We start from the raw sequence: 20,486 nt of genomic DNA on the forward strand, positions 1-20,486 counted from the left end.
TGCTACATATAAGAGTAATAAAGATAAGGCAGCAATAATTAGAGTTGTCCTTACAATGAGCATAAGGTTCATGAGTACTGAAGCTGAATGGGTACCTAAAATGTTTTCTCTATTTCTGTTTAGAATGTTCATAATAGAAAGCTAAAAAAAATTGTCCTTAGAAGGAAAAAATAATCACTGGTACTATTTCTATTTAAAGTAATTTTTTTAAACATCAGAAGGCAAACAGACTGTAAGTAAATAATTCTAAATGAAAAATAAGCAAATAAAATAGCAAAATGAATAAAAGATATATCTGTCTACATTTTTCTGTTTAAAGGGTTATGCTGTTAGAATTTACCAACACTTTAGAAGCACAAAGTCATAAACAGCTTCTTTGTAAAGACAAGGGTTTTAAACACTTTTATAGACAGAATAAATAAAAACTAACTTCTTAGCAACTTAAATATTCAGCCACCAGCATTAAATACTTGACATATTGCCCTGGCTGGTGTAGCTCATTGGATTGAGTGCAAGCCTGCGAACCAGAAGAACTTGGTTCGATTCCCAGTCAGGGCACATGCCTGGGTTGCAGGCCAGTTCCCAGCAGGGGACTCATGAGAGGCAACCATACATTGATATTTTTGTCCTTCTCTCCTTCCCTTCCCCTCTAAAGATAAATAAAAAAAATACTTGACATATTAAAAGAAATGATTTAGTTATTTCCTTTATTAATTAAACTAATAAAAATAGAATAAGTATACGTTCTACAAAACAGGATTTACTTGCAAGATTTAGTAACTCACAGGTGTTCCTGGTGCTACTCGGGACACAATCACAGGCATCTTCTGATCACATCCTCCCTAAACACAGAGCAAATCAAATATTAGTCAAGTACCAGCAAAACAGACACACCTTAATTTATAAATTGAGTGCAATATAAAATTTAGATTACCTTTACATTGAATCCAAATCTTCCATTTTCATCAGGCTTCATTCTGATTAGAACAAGATTATCATGTGGAATACCACCATTGGGCTTAAAAATACAAAAATAAATAGCTTGTAATTTCCTTCATTTATAATCTATTCTTTGTATACACATGAAGCATGCTTTTTTGTATGATGATATTAAATAGTATATAAAGAATCATAATATAAATTAAAATGTTAACTCAGAAAAGTAAATTTTAAATAACAGGACTTAATGAATGGCATGTTACCACAATTAGATATATTATCTCATGCCTCTATGTTACTGCATGCTAGATTATAAGTGCCAAGAGGAACAGAAGCTTTGCCAATTAATTTTAACTGATTAATCACAATATCTCTACAACCTGGCTTAAAGCTTTATATGTAGTAAATGTTCATAAGTGTTACCAAATTCCTGTTACTCCCTCAGCTTCCTAGAAACAGCTTTATTGGGATATAATTTACATACTGTATATTTTACCTAATCAAGGTGCATAATTCAATCATTTTTACTATAGTGAAAGAATCATACAAACACGGCTATTATTTAATTTTAAAATATTTTTGAACTTCTAGCCAAGATGGAGGTGTTGGTAGATACATGTTGCCTCCTTGCACAACCAAAAAAAAAAAAGACAACAAATTAAAAAAATAAAAAATAACCAGAGCTGCCACAAAATCCACCTGTATGAAGTCCAAGACAACTGAGGAGTTGCAGAAGAAACATTCATCCCAACTAGCAGGAGGGGCGAAGATGGGCAGCCGGGTGGGGAGGATTCGTGGCAAGGCAGCTGCTGGAGGACCAGAGCCAGTAAGGTGGCATCTGACACAGCGGGTGGTCCCACATTTGTGTGCAGATAAACTGGGAGGAAAAACTGGGGAGCAAGACAGACCATGCAACCCAGGGATCCAGTGTGGGGAAATAAAGCCCCAAACCTCTGACTGAAAAAACTTGTAGGGGTTGAGGCAGCAGTAGAAACTCCCAGCCTCATAGGAGTTCACTGTAGATACAATGCACACAAACCCACCCACCTAGGAATCAGCACCAGAAGGGCCCAATCTGCTTGTGAATAGTGAAGGGAGTGACTGAAAGCCCTCAGAGAGCTAAGCAAGCAGTTCCGATCCCTCTCTAACCCCTTCCCCACATACAGCACCACACCACAGCCAAGTGGGTTGCCCCACCCTGGCAAATACCTAAGGCTCCACCTCATACTACATAACAGGCATGCTGAGACAAAGAAAATATGGCCCAAATGAAAGAACAGATCAAAGCCCCATAACAAATACAATTAAGTGATGAAAAGACAGCCAACCTATAAGATGTACAGTTCAAAACACTGGTAATTGGGTTGCTCACAGAAATGGTTGAGTATGGTTTAAAAATAGAGGAAAAAGTGAAGGCTATGAAAAGTGAAATAAAGGAAAATGTACAGAGAACCAACAGTGAAGGGAAGGAAACCAGAACTCAAATCAATGGTTGGTAACAGAAGGAAGAAATAAATATTCAAGCAGAACAGAAGGCAAGAACAAGAATTCTAGAAAATGAGGAGAGGCTCAGGAACCTCAGGGACAACTTTAAATGTCCCAACATCTGAGTCACAGGGGTCAGAAGGAGAAGAAGAAGAGCAAAAAAACTGAAAACGTATTTGAAAACAGAAGAACTTCCCCAATCTGGCGAAGGAAACAGACTTCCAGGAAGTCCAGGAAGCTCAGAGAGTCCCAAAGAAGTTTAGATCCAAGGAAGCATGCACCAAAGCACATCACAATTACATTACCTGAGATTAAAGACAAGGACAGAATTTTAAATGAAAGCAGCAAGAGGAAAGGGGACAGTTACCTACAAAGAAGTTCCCATAAGATTCTCAGCTGATTTCTCAAAAGAAACCTTGCAGGCAAGAAAGGGCCAGAAACAAGTATTCCAAGTCATGAAAGGCAAGGACCTACATCCAAGATTGCTCTATCCAGCAAAGCTTTCATTTAGAATGGAGGGGCAGATAAAGTGCTTCTCAGATAAGGTCAAGTTAAAGGAAAAGGAGTTCATCATCACCAAGCCCTCATTACATGACATGTTAAAAGGGACTTATTTAAGAAAAAGATGATAAAAAATATGAACAGTAAAATGACAACAAACTCACTTATTAACAACTGAACCTAAAACAAAAACAAAAATGAACTAAGCAAACAACGAGAACAGGAACAGAATTAGAAAATGGAGATCACGTGGAGGGTTATCAGCAGGAAAGGGGAGGGGGGAAATGGAGGGAAAGGTACGGGAAATAAGAAACACAAATACTAGGTACAAAATAGACAGTGGGAGGTTAAGAATAGTATGGGAAATGGAGAAGCCAAAGAACTTGTATATATGACCCATGGACATGAATGAAGGTGGGGAAATGCTGGTGGGAGGGGAGATGCAGGGTGAAGGGGAATAAAGGGGAGGACAAAAATGGGACAACTGTAATAGGAAAATCAATAAAATATATTAAAATAAAAAAAGAATATTTTAAGTACTCCCAGAAGAAATCCTGTATCTATCAGCAGTCATTCCCCAACCCCTTGCCCATTTCCTAAGTCTATTGAACCACAGATCTATATTGTTTTTATAGATTTGATTATTCTAGACATATCACATATATAAAGTTATATAATATTTGTTACTACATTCACTCACTTACCATGTATTATGCCTGCTCTTTGAGGGTATCTGTCTAATTCTTATTTATCCCTCAAGATACACCTCAGAAATGATTACTTCTGGGAAGGCTTTCCTTAACTCCACAGATGGCCAAGTTATTTTAATACACTTGTGAATTCTCTATAATCACTTCTAATTATAGAACCTATATTGCCTTCAAATTGTCTTCTTTCTTTTTTTAAATATGTTTTATTGATTATGCCATTACAGTTATCCCATTTCCCCCCCTTCATTCCCCTCCACCCTGCACACCCCTCCCCCCACTACCCCTCTTTAGTTCATGTCCATGTGTCACAAGTTCTTTAGCTTCTACATTTCCCAGACTGTTCTTGTCCTCCCCCCTGTCTATTTTCTATCTACCATCTATGCAACTTAGTCTCTGTACCTTCTCCCCCTTCTCCTCCTCCCATTTCCCTGTTGCTAACCCTCCATGTGATCTTCATTTCTATGGTTCCTCTCCTGATCTAGCTGTCCTCTTGGTTTGCTTTTGTTTTAGGTGTGGTTGTTAATAACTGTGAGTTTGCTGTCCTTTCACTGTTCATATTTTTTATCTTCTTTTTCTTAGATAAGTCCCTTTAACATTTCATATAATAAGGGCTTGGTGATGATGAACTCCTTCAACTTGACCTTATCTGGGAAGCACTTTATCTGCCCTTCCATTCTAAATGAAAGCTTTGCTGGATAGAGCAATCTTAGCTGTGGGTCTTTGGATTTCATGACTTGGAATACTTCTTTCCAGCCCCTTCTTGCCTGTAAGGTCTCTTTTGAGAAATCAGCTGACAGTCTGATGGGCACTCCTTTGTAGGTGACTGTCCCCTTATCTCTTGCTGCTTCTAGGATTCTCTCCTTTATTTTAATCTTGGCTAATGTAATTATGATATGCCTTGGCGTTCTTCCTTGGGTCCAACTTCTTTGGGACTCTCTGAGTATCCCCTCTTTCATACTCAAGAGTATTGCTATAGCAATTCTCTACTCTCCTGCATTATCTATTTCCCCCTTCTCTGGGAAACACTCTTATTTCTCCCATTAAAACAAACACACACACATACACACATCTCTTCTCTGGACTCCATTTCCCCATCCAGCTACTGACCTATTTCTCTCCTTCCTCTTACCACTAAACTTCTTGAAAGAGTTGTTCACATTTCCTGTCCCTCTCCTACTATCCTCTTGGAGTTGGGTTTTCACCCCTACACTCCATCAAAAGTTTTCCAATTATGTTCACCAAAGGTTTTCATGTTGCTCCTGTGTTCAATTCTCAGTCTGCATCTTACTTGACTTACTAGTAGCATTTGACAAAGTTGGTTATTTTCTCTGTGACTTTCTTCCCATCAATCAGTTGGCTACCTTTCTATCTGCATCTCCTAAGTCTCAGTTGCTGGTTCTTTCATCTCCCTCATGTTTACAATTTAGAGGACTAAAGGCTCAATTTCTAGAATCTCTTATTTAGAAATCTACACACAGCACATTTCCTTGGTGATGTCTTCCTATGTCATGGTTTAACATATGGTACTATCTATATGTCATTAGATCTCAGTCATAATCTAGCGTGGTCCTCTCCCTTCAACTCCAGGGTCATATCTCCAAATGGATTTCTAACATACATCTCAAACTTAACATGTCCCAAGCTGAGCTCCTGATTTTCTACCCATATCCACTCCACCTGCAGCCTTTCACATCTTCTATACCTGCTCTATCTGTAGCCTTTCACATCTTAGCAAATGGCAACTTAACCTCCCTAGTGGTTCAGGGCAAAAACCTTGCTGTTATCCCTGAATTCTTCTTCTCTAGCACTCCTCATCTTATCTATTGGCATATCATGTCAGCTTTACTTTAAAAATATACCCAGAATAAAGACATGTCTTATTCCTTCTGTGGCCACCCCTGGCAAATCACCATTGCTTGTCTAGAATATTTCAATACATCATAAGTATCTCTACTACCTTGCTCTCAGTCTATTAAATAGAATAGCCTGAGATAATACTAGATAGAAATAGATACTGCCAAAATGTAAGTGACATTATGTTAATTCTTTCCTCAGATTTGTATTTGCTTCCTATCTCACTCAGGGTTAAAAAACAAAGTCTCTGTAGGACAAAGCTTTTAGGATCTGACCCTGCCCTATACCTCTCTCCTCCTCATTTGCTCATTTTGCTCTAGCTGCACTGACTCCCTTGGTGTTCTTGACTGTATCAGTCATACTCCTATCTTTGTACCTATTATTTTCTCAGCCTATCTATATGGCTTATCACTAAGTTCACCCCTTGCTGTACTACCTAACATGCTATATACTTAAATTATTTACCTTGTTGATTGTTTATCTTGCCCTTTCCCCAGAATGTAAGCTCCTTGTAGGGAGAGGTTTGTTTTTTCTACTTTATTCCATTAAATCCCCAAAGCCAACAACAATCATGGCAATAGCAGGTACTCAGAAAAGTTTTACATGAATTAAAAACAAACCATATTATAGATAATTTTCCCTCTGCCTTCCCTCCCTTCCCTTCCTCTCCTCTTTCCTTCCCTTGCCTTTTTTTCCTTTTCTTTTTATTGATACCAGAGAGAGAGGAAGGGAGGGAGAAAGAGAGAGAGAGAGAGAAACATTGATTTTGTTCATGCCCTGACTGGGGACAGAACCTAAAATGCAGGCATGTGCCCTGATCAGGAATGGAACCCGTGACCTTTTGGTTTGCAGGAGGATGCCCAACCCACTGAGCCACACTGGCCAGGGCTACACAGCAGATTATTTAGCAGCTGGGGCCATGTCTCATTTGTCTCAATAGTCCCACTTTCCACCAAAGTACCTTAGCACACAGAAAAACCTCAATAACTATGAACCCATGAATAAATGAACGAAACAAAAGAATCACCACAGAGAAAACACTAAAGTTGCCACTTGTGGTAAGGATTCTGCTCTCTTTTTGATGTGCCTATGGTGGTGGAGCAGTAAGTGTGGGAGAATAGAGTGGCTACCTCTTGCTTTTTAACTTTAGTTAATGTGGGAGGGTCACAGGTGAAAATATGAAAGGGCTACATGTGTAATGGCCACCAGAAAGTTCTGGCACTGTCAGTACCTGCTGTGAACTCTCTTCTCCCTGCATCTCATTTTATTCCTCGATGTTCCTGTAAGTTTCCTGAAACATATGCATATTTTGTCTGACCTTATCTGTCTTTATGATCACAGTGTATCCTTAAACTTTATTGACAATCTCACTTTTGGTTTATTTACCTCTATCTAAAAAAAGCAGTAACAATTTGTAAATGAGGGGATTATAACAATTTACCATTTGTTGTGGTAAAAGTATGTTTTCTAAGGCAGCAGTGCCAATATAATTCACAAATATAGTCTGTAGAACAGAGACCTATACTCAGTTTCAAAAGGCTGATGAAAATGACAGTCTCTGCACACAGCAGATTATAATTAAGTTAATGGTATTTAATAGATTATTAGTATCTGTTTTGGAAATGTGTTAGACTGAACTCAACATAAATTTATTAATTTACTTCTAAAGAATGTGCAATTTTATAAATGATGATAAAAGGAAATTCCAGTTAAGTTATATCATGGTACAATTAATGTGCAAATATATGATGAAAAAGAGAAAATAGTACAATACAATTTACAGATAAAACATGCTACTGTACAAAAATTCATTTATGGTTTAAAAATTCTAAGAAATGTGAGAATATATGAAGCTACTTACAGTAGATTTTTCAGGGGAAGATGGAACATCAAATGCTTCATTAATATGGTTTTCCAGATCTTGTTGAGAATGTGAATAATGAATTTGGTTCCAACTGTTTTTCTTTGATTGTTTCGGTGGTAAAGCTGGAGGCTGCCCATCTCCAGGGGCCTCTTGTGATCTAGACAGAATTAAAAAAAAAGAATAAATATTTTGAAAGTTGTCTTATAGAATTGCTATTTTAAAAGCTAGAGTCAGGCAACTCAGGCATTTACAATGTATAATAAGAGACAGCATTTAATACCATATTGATTTGCAATTGCCACTGTTTAATGAAATCTTTTCTAAATTTAATGTTTAAGTAGCAAATCCAATTTCTTACTTTATGAAATCTGTAAACAATTCTACATATAGCATAATATACTTTAAGAGTATCCATATGGAGATATTTATTAATCTACTCTAACAGTGTACACACCTTTCCAAAAAATGTTTTAAAGGTTTTCAGTGGAGTAATATGGGTAGCCGAGAAACAAGGCAGGCAAAGAGAAATCAGACCTGAGACTTGAGCCATTCACAGGTAAAACAACAGGGAGTCAAGAGAAGTTGTGATTGGCCTGATTTATTTTAAAATAAAACATGATCCATGAAAGTAATGAACTCAATGCTATAACAAGGATTAGAATCTGAGTAAGAATGCTGAGATCACTGAATTGAAGAGACAAAACTGAATGAGACATTATCAGAGTATATGATTTAAAGTGAGAAAGAAAAATCCAAATTAACATTAGAAAACATAAGCCTCGCCCTGGCTGGTGTAGTTCAGTGGATTGAGCGCAGGCCTGTGAACCAGACAGTTGTGGTTTGATTCCCAGTCAGGGCACATTCCTGGGTTGCAGGCCAGTTCCTGGCAGGGGCCAGTTCCCTGCAGGAGATGCACAAGAAGCAACCATACATTGATGTTTCCTTCCTCTCTCCTTCCTTTCCCCTCTAAAGATAAATAAATAAAATATATATATATATATATACATATATATATATATATATATGAAAACATAAGCCTCAAACTGTTGCAGCAGGTATTGATAAAAAGAGCTAGGTATAATAGGGAAGTTTCAAGGTAAAAATCATAACTTTTAAGAACAGAGAATAGATTAATGGTTGCCAGAGAGGAGAGGGGTTGGAAGACTGGGTGAACAAGGTGAATGGATTAAGGAGTACAAATTGGTAGTTACAAAATAGTCAGGGGGATGTAAAGTACACCGTAAGGAATATAGTCAATAATACTGTAATAACTATGGATTGTGTCAGGTAGGTACTGAAAGTATCGGAGAGAGTACTTTCTAAAATATATTTGTCTAACTACTATGCTGTACACCTGAACTAATAGAAAATAATATTGGGTGTAAATTGCAGTTGAAAATGAAACTAAACCAAATAAATAACCAAACAAGCACAGTGTATGTTGACATTAGTTGTGAGTTTTTCACAAAGACCAGAATGGAGAACAGAACCAGTGGTTCCACCTATATGCTAGAAGGCACACATCCATGAAGTTGTGAAGTTGAGGAGAACAGGCAAGGGGAAAATGGTTCTTGAGAAGAGCACTGACCATCACTTGGGTTATTATTTATCTGAGATGGCAGGTCCTTTGAGGGACCTGTTCAAAAATTATTCTTCTCTACCCCTTTCCATTTGACATTAGGCCTGGCCACTAAAATAGCCAATAAAATCAGAGTCGAAGTGGTATGCTTCTACTTTTGAAAAAGGGAGCTCTAAGAAATAGCTCTGGAATCATTATTCTTCTTTCTTTCCTTAGCCATGATCAGCCATGTCCCCAAAAGGGGCTGCTGTCAGTCTGGGCCCTGGAATAAACATGACACGGAGTCAAGCCACAGCTGATTCCTGATTTTTATATAATGTAAGAAAGAAATAACCTCTGTTTTAAGTAACTGTAAATTGGGGTGATGTGCTACCTCAGCATAATTTAGCTCAAGATAACTAATAAAAAGATTACTGTTCTAGTGGCCCTTAGACACATATACTCGCACTTGGTAGAGAAGCTGTGAACTTATTTAGCGGCTCACTGCTAGATATCTGGTAGATATTGGCAGTGAGCTAAAAATGTGATTAGTGCCAAGGAAGTCAGCTAGGATTAATAATGAATGGTGTAACTTGATGGTCCTCCAGGGAGGCATCTCCTAATGAGAATATAGCCCTTCTGAAATTTTATAAGCTAGTATAAAATATAATAATTTAATAAGGATTTAGCAAGAATGCCCACACAACCTATTTTTGTACATAGTAGTCTGCAGAACATAAAATGCTCTAAATTCTGATAAGCCTATTAAGACTGCTTCAGAGAACATATCTCTCCTTTTTAGCAAAAGCTTCTTTGAGGTCTACGTTGATGGCCAGGGATTCCAGATACCAAACACTCGTTTTTACTCCATTAGTTTCAAATGTCAAGAACTCATGCCTCTAAGATTCAATACAATCGAATGCTGAGGGTCCAAGAAAATGTTTTTACATGGATTTCAATACAGACATGAATCTCAACCATGCCCTGACATAAGAGATGAAGATGGACACCCCTTGGCAGAGCCTAAAAGATGTGACATTTCTAAAAAGCAGTTGATTAAAAGCCTCTAAGACTTCAAAACTTCCGGTCAAGATGGAGGCATAGGTGGAAACACTGTGCCCCCTCCCACAACTAAGTTTAAAGACAGCGAAGTTTTAGAAACAAAAAGTCAGCCAAAACAGTGAAAATTGAACTGGACGGATGTCCGACAACAACAAACCACTCAGCCAGACCTGTAAGAGGGGCGGAGTCAGTGGTAGACTGGGGTTGGGCTGGAAAGACCGTTTGGTCCAACCGACCCGGGAGCAGAGGTGGAGGCGGTTGGTGGATCCCAAGTGTGGGGTGGCGACGGGCGGACCCAGTGAGGGCAGGCGCAGGGCAGCTGGCTGACTGCGGTCACACATTCGCATGCAGATAAACCAAGCAAAGCAGCAAACAGTGAGACAGACCACTCAAGCTAGGGCCCCAGAGACAGAAATTAGAGCCTGAAAGCACCAACTGGAAAGACTTTCTTGGGGCCGAGTGGCCAGGAGAGGCTCCCAGGCTCACAGAGTTCGTTGGAGAGGCCCACAGGGTCCTGGAGAGTACACGGGCCCACACACCCGGGAACCAGCACCAGAGGGGCCCAATTTGCTTGTGGGAAGCCACAGTGGGGACAGAAATCTGAGACAGAGGAGAGTGGAGCAAAGCGCCATTTTCTCCCCTCTCTGACCCCACCCCCACATACAGCATCACAACCCGGAGAATGAGTTGCCCCGCTCTGGTGAACACCTAAGGCTCTGCCCATCATACATAACAGGTGCGAATAGACCAAACATTATGACTCAAGAACAGCTCAAAGCCCCAGAGCCTATAATTCTAAGTGACCAAGAAATAGTGAACCTCTCAGATACACAGTTCAAAACACTGGTGATCAGGATGCTCACAGAATTGGTTGATTTTAGCCACAAATTAGAGGAACATATGAAGGCTAAACTGATTGAAATAAAGGAAAATGCACAGGAAACCAATAGCAATGGAAAGGAAATTGGACTCATATCAAGGGAGTGGACCAGAAGGAAGAAAGAAACAACCAAACAGAAAAGAATGAAGAAACAACAATTCAAAAAAATGAGGAGAGGCTTAGGAACCTCCAGGACATCTTTAAATGTTCCAACATTCTCATCATAGGGGTACCAGAAGGGGAAGAGGAAGAGCAACAAGTGGAAAACTTATCTGAACCAATAATAAAGGAACACTTCCCCAGTCTGGCAAAGGAAACAGACTTCCAGGAAATCCAGGAAGCTCAGAGAATTCCAAAGAAGTTGGGCTCAAGAAGGAACACACCAAGGCACATCATAATTACATTAGCCAAGATTACATTAGAAGCAGCAAGAGATAAGGGGACAGTCATCTACAAAGGAGTTCCCATCAGACTGCCAGCGGATTTCTCAAAAGAGACCTTACAGGCAAGAAGGGGCTGGAAAGAAGTATTCCAAGTCATGAAATCCAAAGACCTACAGCTAAGATTGCTCTATTCAGCAAAGCCTTCATTTAGAATGGAAGGGCAGATAAAGTGCTTCCCAGGTAAGGTCAAATTCAAGGAGTTCATCATCACCAAGCCCTTATTATATGAAATGTTAAAGGGACTTATCTAAGAAAAAGAAGATAAAAAGTATGAACAGTGAAAGGACAGCAAACTCACAGTTATTAACAACCACATCTAAAACAAAAGCAAACTAAGAGGACAGCTAGATCTGGAGCAGAACCATAGAAATGAAGGTCACATGGAGGGTTAGCAACAGGGGAGTGGGAGGAGAAGGGGGGAGAAGATACAGAGAATAAGTAGCATAGACAGTAGGTAGAAAATAGACAGGGAGGAGGGCAGGAATAATATGGGAAATACAGAATCGAAAGAACTTGTGACACATGGACATGAACAAAAGGGGGGGAATGGTGGGGGAGGGGTGTGCAGGGTGGAGGGGAGTGAAGGGGGGAATGGGACAACTGTAATGGCATAATCAAGAAAATATATATTTTTTAAAAAGCCTTCAAGACTTCACAAAAGCCAGAAATCTGTGGACTCCACCTATTTCAATCTGTAAGTCTCATCAGAAATAATAGTTGGTATCCTGAAAGAAGGGATGGATAACTTAATGAGAAGCTAGCATCCACTATCAGGGATTTTGGACAGGTCTAGAGAAATAGAAACCACAACCTTCTGCTTAAAAATCTTAAAAAATACAGATAAAATTCTAGTTTAAAATTCAGGCTTCTCCCCACTTTGGCTAATTTCCAATGATATTAAGAGTATTTCAAACTAAAACACCATTTCAGACAGATTACAATGTAATGCTCAATGGGATTAAAAAAGTGTGTATATACACTCTCAGGGATGTAATTAACATAAGAATAGAGTTGAAATATCCCATTATTGTATTTATAGGAATCTATTCCAGAATTGAGGTCCAAGACCTGAGATTCTGGGTTTCAACCAAATTCCAAGTCCCTGGCCTTAGCTGCCAAATGCAAGTAATGGAGACTTTTGCCAGAGACAAAGGGTAGGTAAGTTCAGTTCAGCCTGGGGACCTGCAATCAGTCTCATCACAAGTACAACATACAAAATGGTACATCCTCTGAGTTCCTACAGCTGATACTTTTATCTGTACCTTCTTTGGGTTTTTTTATTTCCTTATCCTAAGGCAGTCAAGTACTACTAGCAGGTCTGTAAGATTAGAATGGAAATTGGGTTAAGTGGAGTCTGGTGAAGTTATCTGTGCCAGTAGTTCAGAAGGGCAGAGGGAAGGCACATCTTTGAGGACTAAGTTAATGAACTGATGTACAAACAAAGCTGTGGTGACTCATTAGGTAAGACAAGAATGAGACAGGCCAGGAAAAAAAATGACTCAGGGAAATGGATTAAACACTGGAGGATTATGAAGTCTGCATAGAGTTTCTCATGATTAGGGACCTAAGGACAAAGTGGAGATTTGGGGAATTTCTCATTGTGTTCCATCAGACACTCCATAGTTCAAATGTGCAGACAGATGAATGGTTGATAAATACTTATAAGCTGCCAGTATAAATCCTCCTAAAAATTAACTGAAAAAGTTACATAGCTATTATAGTTAATATCTACTAAGCATTTTCTCTCTGCTGAGCTATGCATCTCATTAAATGTTCACAGCAATTCTATGAGATACATACTATCATCCTGTTTTTACAGTAGAGGAAATTGAGGCTTACAGAAGTAAAATAATTCACTCAAGGTCATCAAGTCAATTGGTGGAACCAAGTTTCAAACCCAGTCTGAATTCAGATCCTGTGCTCTTAACTCTATGTTATAGTTGTACCTCAAAGGAAACAACTGCAAAAAGCAGGAGCAAAGTTATTTTATTTAAAGAATTTTAAAAATTAAGTTAGCTTTAGTGATACTGGTTAATGAGATCATATAGGTTTCAGGTGTACATTTCTATGATACTTGATCTGCACATTGCATTGTGTGCCCACCATCCAAAGTCAAATCATCTTCTGCCACCATGTATTTGGTGTATTTTACCCTTTATGACCCTCCACCTTCTTCCTTCTGGTAATTGCTATACTGTTATTTGTTTATGAGTTTCTATTTTATTTATTTATTTATTTCATTTAATTCTTATTCAAGTACAGTTTTCTGTTTTATATTCCCTGCCCTGCCCTCCCGTGCTCCCTACCTCGCTCCCATTTCCACCCCCCACCTTAATTATTGTCCATGTGTCCTTTATACTTATTCATGTGAGTCCCTCCCCTTTTCCCCTATGATTCTCTCCCCTCTCCCCTCTAAGTTTCAGTTTTATAAGTAAAGTTATTTTAAACCAGTTTCCAAACTTTTGGTAGCAGTGAACTCTTCTTCAAATAAAATATTTCAAATAAAAAGCCAATTTATACAATAGACAAAAGCTAAGCAACTCTCTTATCTACCAGTATCTGAAGCTTCAACAGAATACAAGCAGACCTATATTCTATCATTCCATTTTGGTTATACATGGTAATACTGTTATACTTTATATTCTAGTAGAAACTACTTATATTTAAATGAACAGAATGTAAGATCAATAGCAACTGGGGCTCTAATAGCATCCATGTTTACTTTAATTATTAATACATTTTAATTCAATGACTTTTAACATATTCAAAACCAACAATTTGCCTAAAATAACCCAAAGAGGGGATAGGAACCAGGGCTCTAAACAGTGTTCAAATTTTACCCACATCAAAAAATTCTGTGGACCAATCACTATCTGTGTTAATTTTTGGATGCTTAAAAAGAAAAAGGGGAAGATGGGAATATATAGCTGACCCTCGAACAATGTGGAGGGGTTAGGGCACTGACTCCTACACAGTTGAAAATCCACATACAACTTCTGACTCCCCCAAAGTGCCGCTATCTCTTGGTATCTGCAGGGGAATTGTTCCAGGACTCCCATGAATACCAAAATTCACAAATACTAAAGTCCCTTACGAAAAACAGTGTAAGAGCAATGCCTTTCATACCTGCAGACTCCTCCATGGATCAAAAATACTGTTTTCAGTTTGGATCTCTAAGACCTACTGACATTTTTCTAGAGCACCTATAATAACTGCTTTCCTGATGATTATCTACTTTTCCACCCACCTTTTCTTGAACCTTGATCATATGCACTATATCTTATACCCCTTTCTCCTCAACTAATGGATCTTCTTTACCTATCTGTTTATCTTATAAAGTACTTTACTTTTTTCTAACTCTTGTATTGCATTTTTACTTGCATATGAACTGCATTATATAAGCCGATAAATATAGACACTAGATATTAACATGAGAAAAAAATCACTTTGTACATTAAAGTGATGAGATATAAATACTAAATTATGAAGTTTAATTTGTGTTTCAGCATATAACATGAGACAGGAAAGAATTTTAGAAATAGGGTGTTCATGCTTTCTATAACTTTTTTTCCGTATGAAGGTAGTTTTGCTATATAACATTTCCAACACTGTCTAGTCATTTTATGGGTCGCTTCCTGAAAAATATTTAAAAAAAACTCTACTCTTCACTACCTTACTGACTGACCACAATGAAACATTATCTACAAAAATATTTAAGCGTATGCACTAAAAGTTCAAGAACATATTGAGTCACAGAAATAAGAACATTGATTTCTTTTTGGTAGGGGGAGCACCAAAGATTCTCAGGGACAAAGAAGCAGATTTACAAATATATAAACTTTTAAAAAATGGCAAAATTAATCTTGTGTCATATACTCTAATTTCCCAGAGTTTTTCAAATAAAACAATTTGGGGTATTAGTACTTAGAGGAAAAAAATTAAATGGAAAAAGTTCTTACGGTGACGATTCCAAAATGATGCTATTAGCTTGCGTTGAAGATGGAGATCTGTTATTCACAAATACTTCACTTGGGGAAGTGTGAACCACATGGTCTACCAAATGACCAACTGAAGATGGTCGTAACCGGGTTCCCTCTTGTGTGAATGCAGAATTTCGACTACACAAAGAAGAAGAAAGTCAAGTGACTATGTGCTTTAATTCAACTTTTAAAATTGTCTTATTTATATGATTGCATCAAAAAGTGGTTGTGTGTTTCTAAGACTAACCACCATCGACTACGCAGAGTCTCTGACAATAATAGTGTGATGTAAGCAGAAGGAACACAGAATAGGAAATCAAAATTTGAGCTATAGTCAACCACCTGCCACAGGATTTTACCTATTCAGTCATCTATTATCTCTACCAACCTTAATGTTTCTAGGTTTTAGTCATTACAACATTGTGTCTTAATCAGCATTAATAAAATAAAGGGATAGAATAAGTGATTGAGAAATAGCTACTGATCTGAATTCTTTTTTAAATTAAATTTATTGGGGTGACATTGACTAATAAGATCATATAGGTTTTGTGTACACATTTATTTCTTTATAGTCCTAACAAAATTTGATTGAGAACCAGTAAGTCAAATACTTTACAGAACATAGAAATACATATGATCCCAGCCCTTTCCGATAAATGCCAATATAGCATTGGGTGGGTTCCCTGAATACTTCAAACACTTTTGTTTTATACCTATACAGGAGAAGCAGTTCTATAGCTTAGCAATACAGAAATGGTGTATTCTGATCTTTTAGGGGAAGCAGAAGAGGAATCAATCCAGTATGCATTTCTATGATCCATGATCTGTACATTGCATTGTGTGCCCACCATTCATAGTCATATCGTCTTCTGTCATCATGTATTTGGCCCCATTTCCCTTTACTACCCGCTACCCCCTTCCCTCTGATAACCACTATATTGTTTGTGTCTGTGAGTTTCAGTTTTATATGTCATATATGAGTAAAATCCTATGAATTTTAGCTTTTCCTGACTTATTTCCCTTGGCATGATACTCTTTTTTTAATCCTTATGTTTTAATTTATAGGACTTTCTTTAATTTCTAAGAATACTGAATAACAAAGTTCCATCCTCCTAAGTGAGACATATGAATTACTTTTATTACTATAATTAATTATGATAGTTAACATTTGAGCATTATGTGCCAGGCATTGTTCAAAGCATCTTACATATATCACCTCATAGTATTAACACACTATTATTATAAATAAAGAAAATAGGACAAAGAACCCTGGCTGGTGTGGCTCAGTGGATTGAGGGCCAGCCTGTGAGGCAAAGGGGTCATTGCTTCAATTTCCAGTCAGGGCACATGCCTGGGTTGTGTGCCAGGTCGGGCTCCCAGTAGGGGGCACTCAAGAGGCAACCACACACTGATGTTTCTTTCCCTCTCTCCTTCCCTTCTCCTCTCTCTAAAGATAAATAAAAATAAAAAGATACAATTTCCTTATTTAAAAAATGGCACAAATTAACTTGCTCAAAGTTTTAATGCACTGTGGCTCAAGGGACCATGCTCTTAATTGCTACACTGTACTGTCTCTTTAAAATTTAGAAATAAATACTTTTTTCAGATCATAACTAACTGTTTCATTAATCAGAGCTACTACTAATTAGTTAATTCAATCATCTGGTTTAAATTCTTGTTCCTGGTAACAAATGGAGAAATGGCTGTTTGGAAAGGGACCAGAAAAAGAAATTTCTGGATCTTCTTCAAACAAGCTAATCAGCCCTTTAAGAATACAGGTAGTCAAAAGAAAGATGATTTAGCAACCTGCAATTAACAAGATAAAAACTTTTTAGTCTATTTTTTTCTAGTAGTAAGGAAGACATCTAGGTATTAGGTATTCTTCTGTGAATCAAACTTTTTATGTATACTTTACTTCCAATAAGGCAGAAATTTATTCTCTGGCTGACAAACACCCATCAGAATACAACTTTTAATTTAGCGCACACTTATTGGACATTAATGTGTATAAACTATTTTTTAAAAACACTCCTTCAAATATTATATTCCATACCAAAATTCAAATATTTTTATATCAACTTATGGGTTAACAAGGTCTGACAATATGCTGACTTACATTTGTTAATTATTATATAATTATGTACATATGTTAACAATACATTTGAAAACATAAAATTAACATCTTTGGCTAGTACAAGTGGATCTTATTATTATCTATACCAAAGTACACAGCTTTTGTGAGAAAACCTGGAGTGAAGTACATATAGAATAAGTGCTGAATAACACATTGCTTATTAGCATAGCTATGGCTAAGCTTGTGGGAACTAATGTTTGAAATCTGTTTTTCTAGACCACAGAAAATGGCAGAGCAGTGGTTGGGGTAGGAACTTAAGTAAGAGAATCATAATCACTTAAGAATTTTCAGAAAATATATACTCTTTTAGAAATTCTGTTGGAGATCCACATGGAAAAGGATTATGTCAACAACAACCATATTCCTAGATTTTAACTCTAGTAACAAATCTTGATTTATTGGCTAGGGACCCTTTAAGTCAGCTGTGAAAGAAAGTGAGTATCCTCCTTGAAAGTTTTTTCTACTACTCACTTGCTAAAGCTTTTCCACACCACTTATGCAATGAGCTGTAGGCTCCGAGGAGGGCTAAGAGAAAAAAACGATCTGGAGCAACAAAAATTGTAATTAACCAAAGATTTAAATTAAAAACATTTATATAGTTTGATCTTCAAACAATGGACATATACAAAAAATTTAGAAACGAGCCAAGTGTACACCTGATGTGAGTCTACTTACTGATTAGGAGTTCCAGGTGGAGATCGTGATGGAAGGCTCTGTGTTTCTAACCTGTCATCAGATACTGAATTTTTGCTTACTACTTCCCAATCCATTAATTTCTGTGCCAAGGGCTTACTTGGGGATCTAAAGAAATAATTTAACAAGTAAAATTTTAAATTTTATACACCAAAGCTAGGGACCAACTCTTAGAATTTGTATTAATACATTACATTCTAAATGAGTAAACGTAAAGAGTTTACTTATAAGAAATTAGTGCATTCACTAATAGCCTCTTTAGTAAGAGGCTACTTACCAAATAATTTCCTAGAAAAGTAAATCTGTTTTATGTGAAGGAAGAAAAGATAAGCTAGAAAAAGCAGGAGAACATAAAAGAGAAAAAGAGATGAAATAAAAAATTGAGAAAGAAAAACACAAGGGAACAGATGGCTACCAAAAGTTTTCTCAAATATTGTCAATATTGTAGATATTGTCTATTCCTATTCCAGAACCTCTGTAACTCTACCTTATCTCAGATGTATTAATTGCTAGTGTATTATCTCCTGAATGTCCTTAAATCTAAACCCTGAGCCTCTGCCTCAGTGAGAACAGGGCAAAATGATAATCATATATACTACATTTTACTTGTAATATTTTTCTTTTTATTTGTAGTAGGCCAGTGGATATTTTCCTTTTTAAAAAACACATTTGGAAGGCTAACTATTCTGTTCTATGGAGGGGAGTAAAAGAATATGTTTTGTCACCTATTTATATATTGTCATCTATAATAGTGATAAAGATGCGAGAACTAAGTGACCTTTTCAGAGAAGATACTGATCTATGCAGAGATTAAACACCCTTAGAATTTTAGGCAAGTTAACAATGAAAGTGTTTTTTACATGCAAAATCAGATAGTGTCCAAAATTCATGGAAAATATGTGACATCTATTTAATAAGGAGGCTAATGCTATAAATAAGCTACTTATATAAAACACTGGACCAAAGAGCATGGAAAAAATTATAAAGAATATGCAATAAAATTTATTTATAAATTAGGAAGCATTAAAATAATGATGGATAGGTACTCTAAATTCTAGTGTTGACCTTCCAATTAAACAAATAACTTAAGTCTCTACATCTAAATATCTATACTAGTAGTACAATATATAATATTAAGGTCCTTCCCTACCTTCCAAATTTTATAATATACAAGTATCTAAGTTTTCAGTGAGTGTTTTAGTCCATTAATTTTACTAAGCCACAAATAACTTAAATTACTTAGGAATCCAAACCACACAAATGCCTATCATTTCATATATTTATAGCCAAAAGCCTTTTTAGTTTGGTCAAATGACATCTTAATTTAAAAACATTTAACACTTGCTAGGAGATGTAAATATTATGGATTTAAGAAAAGGATGTTGACTCAGATTTCATTCTGCATAAGTAAATTTAAAGTTATTAAAGCATGAACATTTCCAGTTATCATGAGTTAAAATTTTAGAATTTTCTAACTTGAAGATAACTCAAAACATCATTTAGTCTAATCCTTTCATAGTGCAATGCAAATATTCCTTTCAGTTATAATAAAATTAAAAAGTATATTATCTCATGTATTAGATGTTTAAAACAAAGTACAAAAGTTTAGAAGAAACCTTAGCATTTGTGGCTCTTTATTAATGCTAATTCTTAATCTTAATAAAACTATTCATTCTCATTACCAACTATAGCCAGGAGATCAACTACCTTCATTTTCTAAGAGAGAAAAAAAGTGATTAGAAGGAAGAAAAAAATCAGTTATACTCACCTAGAATAAAGCATCAGAACACTTTGCTGTTGTTAATACACTAAGCATGGTTGTAAATGCTTTGCATTTAAAACTAAATTTCAGGTGTTTGATTTTATTAACAGTTTTAACCTCAGAGACGCACCCACTCACGCTTGCTGTCTATGTTTCCTGTTGAGTGTGGCAATTTCAGAGAAAAAAATACCACACTTCATCAGTATGTTTGCAATGTGGTAAATTTATTTTCTGACCATGGCGCCTTATTTTTCTGTTGCATGGGAACATTCTTTTGCTTTCTTCTTACATATATGACAATTGAAAAAGTGTGAAAGCAATGCAAAGAGTAGATACATAAAAAATTAAATAAGTAATATTTATTATTGCTGAAAAAAACCTTACACTGCTGAAAAAAATCCACCCCAGAAAAGCTTAATCTTTCAGAGTTAGCAGGATCACTAAAACAGTACTACTAAAATCTTGTCCAGGTGATAATTACTATCTCAAGGAGGATCCAGACAACTCTGGCATGACAAAAGAAATAGGACAGCTATTTGGGACTTATGGTATTGGAATTTTAGCTTTACTATTCATTGACTAATGCATATCAGTTTTATGAAATCACCTATTAAACAATTT

At 36.7% G+C, this 20,486-nt stretch overlaps 1 protein-coding gene across 3 annotated transcripts in view; it reads right to left on the reverse strand.

Annotated features, from left to right (window-relative positions):
- The window catches only part of PTPN4 (protein tyrosine phosphatase non-receptor type 4), a 272,802-nt gene that overhangs the window by 49,089 nt on the left and 203,227 nt on the right, over nucleotides 1-20,486 (reverse strand). For all 3 annotated transcript variants that reach the window (XM_037049882.1, XM_037049881.1, XM_037049880.1), the window contains 5 exons: nucleotides 18,086-18,211; nucleotides 15,256-15,414; nucleotides 7,351-7,510; nucleotides 935-1,018; nucleotides 786-842 (listed from right to left, as the gene is read on the reverse strand). In XM_037049882.1, the coding sequence (XP_036905777.1) occupies nucleotides 786-842; nucleotides 935-1,018; nucleotides 7,351-7,510; nucleotides 15,256-15,414; nucleotides 18,086-18,211 (586 nt within the window). The remainder of the gene's footprint in view (nucleotides 1-785; nucleotides 843-934; nucleotides 1,019-7,350; nucleotides 7,511-15,255; nucleotides 15,415-18,085; nucleotides 18,212-20,486) is intronic.

Source organism: Sturnira hondurensis, unplaced genomic scaffold (assembly GCF_014824575.4).
Source record: "Sturnira hondurensis isolate 20B ecotype Veracruz unplaced genomic scaffold, ASM1482457v3 Scaffold0006496, whole genome shotgun sequence".
NCBI classification, from domain to species: Eukaryota; Metazoa; Chordata; class Mammalia; order Chiroptera; family Phyllostomidae; genus Sturnira; species Sturnira hondurensis.